This window comes from Mustela nivalis (assembly GCF_964662115.1).
Source record: "Mustela nivalis genome assembly, chromosome: X".
Taxonomy (NCBI): Eukaryota; Metazoa; Chordata; class Mammalia; order Carnivora; family Mustelidae; genus Mustela; species Mustela nivalis.
The window spans coordinates 54,694,845-54,707,769 of NC_139040.1; the positions used below are offsets into that span (position 1 = coordinate 54,694,845).

At 36.6% G+C, this 12,925-nt stretch overlaps 1 protein-coding gene across 5 annotated transcripts in view; it reads right to left on the reverse strand.

The window, feature by feature from the left end:
• DACH2 (dachshund family transcription factor 2) overlaps positions 1 to 12,925 on the reverse strand; it is a 904,655-nt gene that overhangs the window by 604,531 nt on the left and 287,199 nt on the right. For 4 of the 5 annotated variants that reach the window (XM_082715963.1, XM_082715965.1, XM_082715962.1 and 1 more), the window contains exon 2: positions 10,580 to 10,618. The exons of the other annotated variant lie outside the window; for it this stretch is intronic. In XM_082715963.1, coding sequence (XP_082572089.1) covers positions 10,580 to 10,618 — 39 coding nt within the window. The remainder of the gene's footprint in view (positions 1 to 10,579; positions 10,619 to 12,925) is intronic. 5 annotated transcript variants of the gene reach the window in all.

The window sequence follows — 12,925 nt, forward strand, 5'->3', positions numbered from 1 at the left end:
TCTGTTTTTAACTAGTTTATCTAATATATATATTTTTTTCTTTTTTACATTTTTCTTCTTTGTTTTCTTTTTTTAAATTCTATTCTATTCTTTTCTTTTCTTTTTCTTTTTTTTTCTTTCTTCCTTTTAGAATCTCTTTTTATCCCCTTTCTCCCCCTCACGATTTGGGATCTCTTCTAATTTGGTTAAAGCATATTTTCCTGGGGTTGTTGCCATCCTTTTAGTATTTTACTTGCTCCTTCATATACTCTTATCGGGACAAAATGACAAGATGGAAAAATTCAACACAAAAAAAAAAAAGAACAAGAGGGAGTACCGAAGGCTAGGGACATAATCAATACAGACATTGGTAATATGTCAGATCTAGAGTTCAGAATGACAATTCTCAAGGTTCTAGCCAGGCTAGAAAAAGGCATGGAAGATATTACAGAAACCCTCTCGAGAGATATAAAAGCCATTTCTGAAGAAATAAAAGAACTAAAATCTAAACAAGTTGAAATCAAAAAAGCTAATAATGAGGTGCAATCAAAAATGGAGGCTCTCACTGCTAGGATAAATGAGGTAGAAGAAAGAATTAGTGATATAGAAGACCAAAAGACAGAGAATAAAGAAGCTGAGCAAAAGAGGGACAAACAGCTACTGGACCACGAGGGGAGAATTCGAGAGATAGGTGACACCATAAGACGAAACAACATTCAAATAACTGGGATTCCAGAAGAAGAAGAAAGAGAGAGGGGAGCAGAAGGTATACTGGAGAGAATTATTGGGGAGAATTTCACCATTATGGCAAAGGGAACGAGAATCAAAATTCAGGAGGTTCAGAGAACGCCCCTCAAAATCAATAAGAATACGCCCACAACCTGTCACCTAATAGTAAAATTTACAAGTCTCAGTGACAAAGAGAAAATACTGAAAGCAGCCTGGGAAAAGAAGTCTGTAACATACAATGGTAAAAATATTAGATTGGCAGCTGACTTATCCACAGAGACCCAGCAGGCCAGAAAGAGCTGGCATGATATTTTCAGAGCACTAATCAAGAAAAACATGCAGCCAAGAATACTATATCCAGCTAGGCTATCATTGAAAATAGAAGGAGAGATTAAAAGTTTCCAGGACAAACAAAAACTGAAGGAATTTACAAACACCAAACCAGCTCTACAGGAAATATTGAAAGGGGTCCTCTAAGCAAAGACAGAGCCTACAAGTGGTAGATCAGAAAGGAACAGAAACCATATACAGTAACAGTCACCTTATAGGCAATACAATGGCACTAAATTCATATCTCTCAATAGTTATCCTGAATGTTAATGGGCTAAATGCCCCTGTCAAAAGACACAGGGTATCAGAATGGATAAAAAAACAAAACCCATCTATATGTTGCCTCCAAGAAACTCATTTTAAGCCCGAAGACACCTCCAGATTTAAAGTGAGGGGGTGGAAAAGAATTTACCATGCTAAAGGATATCAGAAGAAAGCAGGAATGGCAATTCTTATATCAGATCAATTAGATTTTAAGCCAAAGACTATAATAAGAGATGAGGAAGGACACTATATCATACTCAAAGGGTCTGCCCAACAAGAAGATTTAACAATTTAAAAATATCTATGCCCCCTACGTGGGAGCAGCCAACTATATAAACCAATTAATAACAAAATCAAAGAAACACATCAACAATAATACAATAATGGTAGGGGACTTTAACACTCCCCTCACTGAAATGGACAGATCATCCAAGCAAAAGATCAGCAAGGAAATAAAGGCCTTAAACGACACACTCGACCAGATGGACATCACAGATATATTCAGAACATTTCATCCCAAAGCAACAGAATACACATTCTTCTCTAGTGCACATGGAACAGTCTCCAGAATAGATCACATCCTCGGTCCTAAATCAGGACTCAACCGGTATCAAAAGTTTGGGATCATTCCCTGCATATTTTCCGACCACAATGCTCTAAAGCTAGAACTCAACTACAAAAGGAAGTCTGAAAAGAACACAAATGCATGGACACTAAACAGCATCCTTCTAAAGGATGAATGGGTCAACCAGAAAATTAAAGAAGAATTGAAAAAAATCATGGAAACAAATGATAATGAAAATACTTTGGTTCCAAATCTGTGGGACAAAACAAAGGCAGTCCTGAGAGGAAAATATATAGCGGTACAAGCCTTCTCGAGAAACAAGAAAGGTCTCAGGTACACAACCTAACCCTCCACCTAAAGGAGCTGGAGAAAGAACAAGAAAGAAACGCTAAGCCCAGCAGGAGAAGAGAAATCATAAAGATCAGAGCAGAAATCAATGAAATAGAAACCAAAAAGACAACAGAGCAAATCAACGAAACTAGGAGCTGGTTCTTTGAAAGAATTAATAAAATTGATAAACCCCTGGCCCGACTTATCAAAAAGAAAAGAGAAAGGACCCAAATAAATAAAATCATGAATGAAAGAGGAGAGATCACAACTAACACCAAAGAAATACAAACTATTATAAGAACATACTATGAGCAACTCTACGCCAATAAATTTGACAATCTGGAAGAAATGGATGCATTCCTAGAAACATATAAACTACCACAACTGAACCAGGAAGAAGTAGAAAGCCTGAACAGACCCATAACCAGTAAGGAGATTGAAACAGTCATTAAAAATCTCCAAACAAACAAAAGCCCAGAGCCAGATGGCTTCCCGGGGGAATTCTACCAACCATTTAAAGAAGAACTAATTCCTATTCTCCTGAAACTGTTCCAAAAAATAGAAATGGAAGGAAAACTTCCAAACTCATTTTATGAGGTCAGCATCACCTTGATCCCAAAACCAGACAAGGATCCCATCAAAAAAGAGAGCTATAGACCAATATCCTTGATGAACACAGATGCGAAAATTCTCACCAAAATACTAGCCAATAGGATTCAACAGTACATTAAAAGGATTATTCACCAAGACCAAGTGGGATTTATTCCAGGGCTGCAAGTTTGGTTCAACATCCGCAAATCAGTCAATGTGATACAACACATCAATAAAAGAAAGAACAAGAACCATATGATACTTTCAATAGATGCTGGAAAAGCATTTGACAAAGTACAGCATCCCTTCCTGATCAAAACTCTTCAGTGTGTAGGGATAGAGGGCACATACCTCAATATCATCAAAGCCATCTATGAAAAACCCACCGCAAATATCATTCTCAATGGAGAAAAACTGAAAGCTTTTCCGCTAAGGTCAGGAACACGGCAGGGATGTCCATTATCACCACTGCTATTCAACATAATACTAGAGGTCCTAGCCTCAGCAATCAGACAACAATAGGAAATTAAAGGCATCCAAATCGGCAAAGAAGAAGTCAAATTATCACTCTTCGCAGATGATATGATACTATATGTGGAAAACCCAAAAGACTCCACTCCAAAACTGCTAGAACTTATACAGGAATTCAGTAAAGTGTCAGGATATAAAATCAATGCACAGAAATCAGTTGCATTTCTCTACACCAACAGCAAGACAGAAGAAACGGAAATTAAGGAGTCCATCCCATTTACAATTGCACCCAAAACCATAAGATACCTAGGAATAAACCTAACCAAAGAGACACAGAATCTATACTCAGAAAACTATAACGTACTCATGAAAGAAATTGAGGAAGACACAAAGAAATGGAAAAATGTTCCATGCTCCTGGATTGGAAGAATAAATATTGTGAAAATGTCTATGCTACCTAAAGCAATCTACACATTTAATGCAATTCCTATCAAAGTACCATCCATCTTTTTCAAAGAAATGGAACAAATAATTCTAAAATTTATATGGAACCAGAAAAGACCTCGAATAGCCAAAGGGATAATGAAAAAGAAAGCCAACGTTGGTGGCATCACAATTCAGGACTTCAAGCTCTATTACAAAGCTGTCATCATCAATACAGCATGGTTCTGGCACAAAAACAGAGACATAGATCAATGGAACAAATAGAGAGTCCAGAAATAGACCCCCAACTCTACAGTCAAGTAATCTTCGACAAAGCAGGAAAGAATTTCCAATGGAAACAAGACAGCCTCTTCAATAAAAGGTGCTGGGAAAATTGGACAGCCACATGCAGAAAAATGAAATTGGACCATTTCCTTACACCACACACAAAAATAGACTCAAAATGGATGAAGGACCTCAATGTGCGAAAGGAATCCATCAAAGTCCTTGAGGAGAACAGGCAGCAACCTCTTCGACCTCAGCCGCAGCAACATCTTCCTAGGAACATCGCCAAAGGCAAGGGAAGCAAGGGCAAACATGAACTATTGGGATTTCATCAAGATCAAAAGCTTTTGCACAGCAAAGGAAACGGTTAACAAAATCAAAAGACAACTGACAGAATGGGAGAAGATATTTGCAAACGACATATCACATAAAGGACTAGTGTCCAGAATCTATAAAGAACTTAGCAAACTCAACACCCAAATAACAAATAATCCAATCAAGAAATGGGCAGAGGACATGAACAGACATTTCTGCAAAGAAGACATCCAGATGGCCAACAGACACATGATAAAGTGCTCCATATCACTCAGCATCAGGGAAATACAAATCAAAACCACAATGAGATATCACATCACACCAGTCAGAATGGCTAAAATCAACAAGTCAGGAAATGACAGATGCTGGTGAGGATGCGGAGAAAGGGGAACCCTCCTACACTGTTGGAGGGAATGCAAGCTGGTGCAACCACTCTGGAAAACAGCATGGAGGTTCCTCAAAATGTTGAAAATAGAACTGTCCTATGACCCAGCAATTTCACTACTGGGTATTTACCCTAAAGATACAAACGTAGTGATCCAAAGGGTCATGTGCACCCGAATGTTTATAGCAGCAATGTCCACAATAGCCAAACTATGAAAGAACCTAGATGTCCATCAGCAGATGAATGGATCAGGAAGATGTGGTATATATATATACAATGGAATACTATGCAGCCATTAAAAGAAATGAAATCTTACCATTTGCGATAACATGGATGGGACTAAAGCGTATCATGGTTAGTGAAATAAGTCAAGCAGAGAAAGACAACTATCATATGATCTCCCTGATATGAGGAAGTGGTGATGCAACATGGGGGCTTAAGTGGGTAGGAGAAGAATGAATGAAACAAGATGGGATTGGGAGGGAGACAAACCATAAGTGACTCTTAATCTCACAAAACCAACTGAGGGTTGCTGGGGGGAGGGGGTTTGGGAGAAGGGGGTGGGATTTTGGACATTGGGGAGGGTATGTGCTTTGGTGAGTGCTGTGAAGTGTGTAAACCTGGTGATTCACAGACCTGTACCCCTGGGAAAAAAATATATGTTTATAAAAAATAAAAAATTAAAACAAAACAAAATAAAACAAAACAAAAAAACTCCCAGTAAAAAATGCCATAAAATAGTCTAAACTGGTAGGTTTTGTTTTTGTTTTGCATTGCATCTTAATAAATACATTCCAAACTGAAAAAAAAATAAATAATTCTACTACATTGGTAAAATGTGGGGAAATAGGAATTCTTGTTTAATACTAATGGGAGTGTAAGTCAGAACAATTTTGGAGAGCAATTCAGCAATAACTACTCAATGATAGCCCACAACTCAATGATTTTACTTCTAGGTTTATTCCCCAGAGAAATTCTCCCACAAGGGGACAAGAAAATATGACGTCCATTTACAACACTGTTTGTAATAACAAAAAATTAGGGAAAAAAAACCTAAATGTCTATCAATATATAAAGAATAATCAAACTGTGGTATACTAATGCAATTAAATAGTAGAATGGGTGATTAAAATATAAATGAACTAGATCAGCATGTATCAACATAGATAAAGCTAAAAAACATAATGTAATAACAGTGATTAAAAAAGGATAGTATAGTACCAAACCATTTAGGTACATTTTAAAACAAAAGAAAACAAAACAAAAAAACCGACACTGCATATTGTTTGTGCATAAATACACATACAATAAAAAAAACAGAGTGATAATTCACACAAATTTTAAAACAGTAGTTAACTCTAATGAAGGGTGGAGGAGAAAGGAAATTAGTGTTAGTTATTCAATAATTCCTTACAGATACATATTTTTTTAAATAATGCGCTCTGAATGAAATGTAATGTAACAAAATGTAGACTTTGTTATTGGTCCACAAATGTCTCTATTTCTTGCTCTTTCCATTTGAGCTATTTTATAATCAAACTTGCTAATTTATTACACAATCAAAATGATGCTACCAAAATTGATTTCAGAATAAGAATGTCATTTTCCAGTAAATCAGAATATACATACACACACACACAAACACACATATACATACATATCTCCATATGTCCATATAAAATCTATTGATCTAACATATATGATCTTTGTCATCAGACTGCCTTGATTCAAATGCTGGCTCTGGTATTTGTAGGTTTTGTGGCCTCAGATAAGTCATTTAACCTTCTCTGTGCTTCAGTACCATCTTCTGTAAAATAAGAATCACAGTAATAGCATCTAGGGGCGCCTGGGTGGCTCTGTGAGTTAAGCCTCTGCCTTCAGCTCAGGTCATGATATTTGGTCCTGGGATCAAGCCCCATATCAGGCTCTCTGCTCAGTGGGGAGCCTGCTTCCCCGCCCTCTCTCTCTGCCTCTCTGCCTACATGTGATCTCTCTCTGTCAAATAAATAAATAAAATCTTAAAAAAAAATAATAGCATCTACCTTATAGGGTTGTTATGAAGATTAAATGAACTAAATAACCTGGGATATAATGTCTGAAAAATGTTAGATATTATGTTCTGGCAAAAATAAGAATAGCAGTTGTTGATCAAAATTTTTCCTGAATTACATTATTTATGTCTATACTGGTTAAATGTATCAACTAATCATTCATCTCTTAAATTCTCTACCTCAAGGACTAACCAATTAACTAAGAATTTCCAGTTGTTAGAGTTTTTAGGCAACAGATTTAATTAAATAGTATATTTAAACATGGTTCATCCCTATTACACTACAGATTACTTGTGGTCAAAACTACCTGGTGATCCAAAAAGGGGAGCACTGTCTACCCAAATTTTATTTAGGTAAACATCATCTGTTTTGCACATTGTCATATGTATTGATCAGTTGTCCAACAATTTCTTATCTTTCATACATGTCTGTTAAAATATGCAACTAGAATAGTTTGTTGACCAATGGGAGGTTTTTTCTTAAGTTAGTACTTGAGATTGTGCATTCTTTTCTTTCTCTTTCTGTTTTCACTTTCCCCCTTTTTTTAAAAGTCCTCTGATAAGCTTCTCATCAGAAAGGACAATGTTAACTGACCACCCTTTTTAAAAAAATATTTATTTATTTATTTGACAGAAGGAGAGCACAAGCAAGAGGAGCAGCAGACAGAGGAAGAAGGAGAGGCAGGTTCCCCGCTGAGCAGGGAGCCTCATGTGGGGTTCAATCCAGAATCCTGGGATCATGACCTGAGCTGAAGGCAGGTGTTTAACTAACTGAGCCATGCAGGCTCAGACTAAGGATTTATGGTGCAGATAGTAGGGGCCTTTAAAGCAATGAAGTGTTTTTTTTCTTTCTTTTTTTTCCTACAAAGTTTGGAATTTAATTCTTTTCTTTTTAGACAAATACACTTTTGGATTGCCGGTAATGAAAGGGGCATACAAATGTTAAAAGCACTGTAGCACAGCAGATTATGTGCTAAAATCCAGGGCAAGACAGATAAACAAGTGAAGTCTCAGACCAATCAAACAGTTACCTCAAACAAAAATTTCAGAAGACAAACTTTTGTTTTATTTTTGCCAATGCCAACCAAAAGTTCAAATGAAGTTTTGTTGTGTTAACTACTTACATTTCTTTTATTTCCTTAATCATTTGTAAAAATCAAGGAATTTTGCTAGAAGAAATTGGGAATTTGTTGAAAGGCAAGTCAACTTAAAATTAAATGAACACATGCTATGTATATGGCGTTTTTCCTATTAAAGCACCATGAATTAGGCTTTAAATAGAAGCCTTAATTATGTTATGTGACAGAACCTATATTTAAATGCTCTCTTTGGACATGGCAGTAATGATCTTTTATGCTTTATTTCATTGATAAATAGGAAAGCAGAAAATTCATAATTTTATCTTAATTTTCCAAGCAAGTTAAGGGAAAATTATCTTGGCTATTTCCATGTAGTAAAGAAAAATCATGAAGCACATAATCGCAATTTTGAGTATCAGGAAAATTATTTACAAACATTCTACTTATTTTTTAATCCACTTTACATGAATTTTCCATTGGATACATTTATAATATACTGTGATTTTTTTTTAATTCCAATACCTAGAGTACTTACAATTTAAGACAGAGATCTCTGGAAGAGATTATGCTGAGTGAAATAAGTCATGAAGAGTCAAGTATCATATGGTTTCACTTACTTGTGGAGCATAAGGAATAACATGGAGGACATTGGGAGATGGAGTGGAGAAGTGAGTTGGGAGAAATTGGAGAGGGAGACAAACCATGATAGACTGTGGACTTTGAGAAACAAACTGAGGGTTTTGGAGTAGAAGGGGACAGTGGATTGGGTGAGCCTGGTGATAGGTATTATGGAGGGCATGTACTGCAGGGAGCACTGGGTGTGGTACATAAACAATGAATGCTAGAACACAGAAAAGAAATAAAATAAAATGGAAAAATAAATAAAATAAGATAAATAAAATAAAATAATAGAGATCGCAAACTGGCAGGGAACTAGCAGGAATTAGGGAATTTCATATAAAAGTCTGCATTACTGGCTTGTCTTAAAAACTCAGAGTTTATCAGTATTGGGCCTACATTCCCACATGGTGGCAATCAGCTACACTGAGTAACAGCTGACACCTTTAGAAAGAATACATACTCTCCAGGTCACCCACCACTCCCTGCTGCTTATGGCCTTTCATTTACATTACCAGCCTTGTGTCAGTAGGCATTAGAGTTTGCTACTCTCCTGTTTCTCTCTAGTTAATATGAATGAATCAGTGCATATACTTTTAAGAACATTTCATGATTTTTCTCAGATTACAGCAAATATAAAAATTCATAGCATACATATGTACATATGTAATATGTGTTCTAATTTATCTCAAATAAATCTATACAGTTATAATCTATTATTATAATTAATTAAATGAAGAGAATATTGCATTAATTTATATGTCATTTAACCAGGAAAATCGAAATAAAATGAAAGTCATTTCCAATGTCTGAATTCAATTGCATTCATTTAAAATTTTAAAAAAAGCATTTACTTTCAATATCCCAAACCTAAACTCAAAACTCAAACCATGTAAACTTTTTCAGTTACAATTATTCATTAATGAAATCTAATGGGTTCTTGTCTTCCCCAGCACTAAAGTTACAGTGTAATAGAAAGTTTGACACTTAAGAAGGCACAACCACTGCTTCAGGTCACTTGGGTATTATTTAGTGTGCATGATATTTAAAAGTAATATCTAGTATAGGAAATGTTCTGGATATTACAAACATCATCATAGTGGTTTTTAGTTTCTACATTGAAAATTCATATGGTGTGGTCCCCATCTCTCCCATAATCTTATGTTATTTTTGTTGTAGAAAAATATGGATAAAACATCATCAAGGGCAGCCCTGAATAAATTGGAAAAAAGTCACCAAAGGGTGATTTAACCTGAGAATGGTATATGGAAGAGAAGAGGGGCACTATTGGCCAGCAATATCAAATATACTTTTGTACTTTATTACCATGGTTTGCCCTCCTTTTCCCTTGCTTCTCTGAGTTAGTCCATTATTTTCCTCATTACAACCTAAAAGGTATAAAGCCTAGAGCAATATGGTATTGCAATTCAACTGAAATTGTCATAGATAATTTTTAGAAGTTTCAAGCATAAATCTTCTTAGACTTCCAAATTTTTTAGAAATGTATTTTTAGAAAAAAAATAGTTTTGAATATTTTAGAACTACTAGCATGCTTACAAAATATATCCATGCCTAATGCTTAGAACAACTCCACAAAATTAGATGGCCTATGTTTTTTCTTTATTGCTATAGCACACTTAATAATCTGTGCTGCCCTGCAAAAGTGAATGTACCTTCCTAAGCACTCGGAAGTTATGCAGTGAGTGAATCACCTTCTTGTTATTTTACATAGGTGTCATGGTTTTTGTGTCCGTGACACTTACTCGACCCACATGAACTTTGCAGACTTTCTCTAGCTTCTGCCTTAGTTCCCAGGAAAGGAGTTGTTCCCTGTGGGTGGAAATCACCTCTCTACTGCATGAACCTAGGATCTATTCCCAGTTAATAGATATGAATGATTACCATCAATAACGAAACTGTGGATACCAAATTAACTAGTGCCCACAAATGGATAGATAGGGTCCAATTAGCTATTTGGATTTAATTTTTCTTATTATTAACTAAGAATAAAGAAAGATTCGACATTTGTTCTGAAAATTCAAATGGCTCTACTTTCGTACCTTAATAAGTACAGTACAGGGAACAAAATTATTGAAGTTGGGCTGAATCTGTACAGGCTCCAGGACATTCCCAGGAAGTTGATTTATAAAAAAATACATAAATACCTGTTAACAGCTTGTTTTCTTGTCATTTGCCTCTTCCTTCTAAAAGGAGAGTATAGCAAAAAATAAATAAAACTGGTTAATTGAGATTTCTGGTTAGTAAGCTTCCAATTAATCAAGGTTTTATTATATTTCACAAAAAAGCTTCTTCAATTCTTCAAGAATTTTAGATAGGTTACACACAATGAAACACCAGCAGGGAAGAGCACAAAGAAGGTAAGAAAGCCTGAATTGTTATTAGATAGTGTTTTAAATATATGGACAATACTATTGTATTTCTGATCTAATCCCCACTAAGTAAACAATAATTTGAAATGTCATGAGATTTATGGCTTTGCCATATATGAAGGCAAAGAAATAAGGTTATAGATTTCTGTTAAAAAAAAAAGTGGCCTTGGGTCATAACAATTCCTAAAAAAGATTCAGCAGTATTATGTCTTCTTCCTTTCTCTCAAGAGCCTTCTTCCCATCCTAATGGGTATTCCAATATATTCAGAAGGATTCTGCCCTAGGATTTTTTTTTCTATTTTCTATTTGGCCAGCAGGACGATTAAAATGAGCCAATATCACTGCTATGCCTTAATTTTCTAAACATGGAGATATTAATCACACAGCTCATTATATGCTTATTTCTGGAACAATAATAATGAACTATCTTACATCCTTCCCAAAAGGGTTACACACACACACACACACACACACACACACACACACACAGAGTCATACACATACCACACAAAATAAATACTTAAAAATGAGATTAATAAAAACCCACAAAATTTTTTCCTCCCCTGCCCCCCAAACCCCCCATTCTGCCTCCTATCAGGGAGATCATATGATAATTGTCTTTCTCTGATTGACTTATTTCCCTCTCTCACAAAACAAACTGAGAGTTGCTAGAAGGAGTGGGGGTATGGAGAGGATGTTTGGTTATGGACATTGGGGACTGTATGTGATATGGTGAGTGCTGCAAAGTGTGTAAGCCTGATGATTCACAAACCTGTACCCCTGGGGCAAATATGTTAATAAAAATAATTTAAAAAAATTTAAAAACCCACAAAATTATCTTAATTAACAAAACAAACATTATTTCCAATAGCACAGTATTTCCTAGTGAAGAACAATGAAATCTAAACTAACATACTGCTTTTGGGGAAGATAGCAGAGTAGGAGGGTCCTTGTCCCCTACTTGTCACTTCATCCTGTGATTACACCCAAATAACATCCGCATCAGAGTTAATAAACCAGAAAATGAGTGAAGACTGGCAGAATAGACTCTCCAGAGCTAAATGTAAAGAAGCCACCTCAAAGAGGGTAAAAAGGTAAAGATAAGATCAGGAGCCAAATTGACCCACAGGATTGCTCATGGGTGGGAAGGATACCTTGAGCAAGGAAAAGAGAGAGGAACAGACCCTATACCAAGTACCACAGACATTAGGAACCCACACTGAGAAGATGAATCCCCATAATATTTGGCTTTGAAAACCAGCAGAACCTGTTTTGTGAGTTCTTACAATCAGTGAGGCTTATCATCTGGAACTTTAAAATTTAGCAACTCCACTCTGGGAGAGCCAGAGGGTGACTGGAACCTTAGTCTCTTCCCTTAGACAGTACTATAAACAGACCCACTGAAAAGTCATTAGAAACACAGTTTTTAAAATGTCTAGGGTATACAGGAAAGATATTTATTTACTAATCTCAGAGCATGTGCTGGTGGAGGGATCTTTTGAAGACTCCTAGAATGAAAGAGCTGGTAGGTGTCATTTCCCTCCACTTCCCCAGAGCCTATGTACCCAGACAACTGTGGGAACAAGTGCAGGATGAACATTCTCCACAAAGCTTGCCTGACCCCTGTCTTCTACAGACCATCCACTCCATCCCAGACTGGGCAGTTTTCCCAGGGTGGCTGGAGGTCTCCTCCTTCAGTGGAATGGCATAGACCATGCTGGCACTATGTGCCCCACTGCATTTTCCCCCTTGGACATGCCCCTTCCAACATGCCCTTGGCAGGAGACCTTCCAAAGGAGTGCCACAAGCCTGACAGAGTGAAGCAAACCTGACAGAGTTCAAAACCACTCCAAAGGGACTCCTGCCCCAGGGAAAGAAGAAGATAATCACAAATACCATTCTGACTGCAAATTCAGTAGTGGGCTGGGGATCACACATCTGGTCTGAAAGTTTTTCAGGGGACAAGACAGGGAGAGCACCCTGCAGTTTGGTGCTGCCACAGCTCTGGTAAATACCTGGTCTGATTAAACTCAAGCCTAAGGTGGCCCAGACTTGCTCCCTAACAACAAAGGGACCAAACACTTACCATGAGACAAAGAGAGCCAGTGCAGACAACTGTGA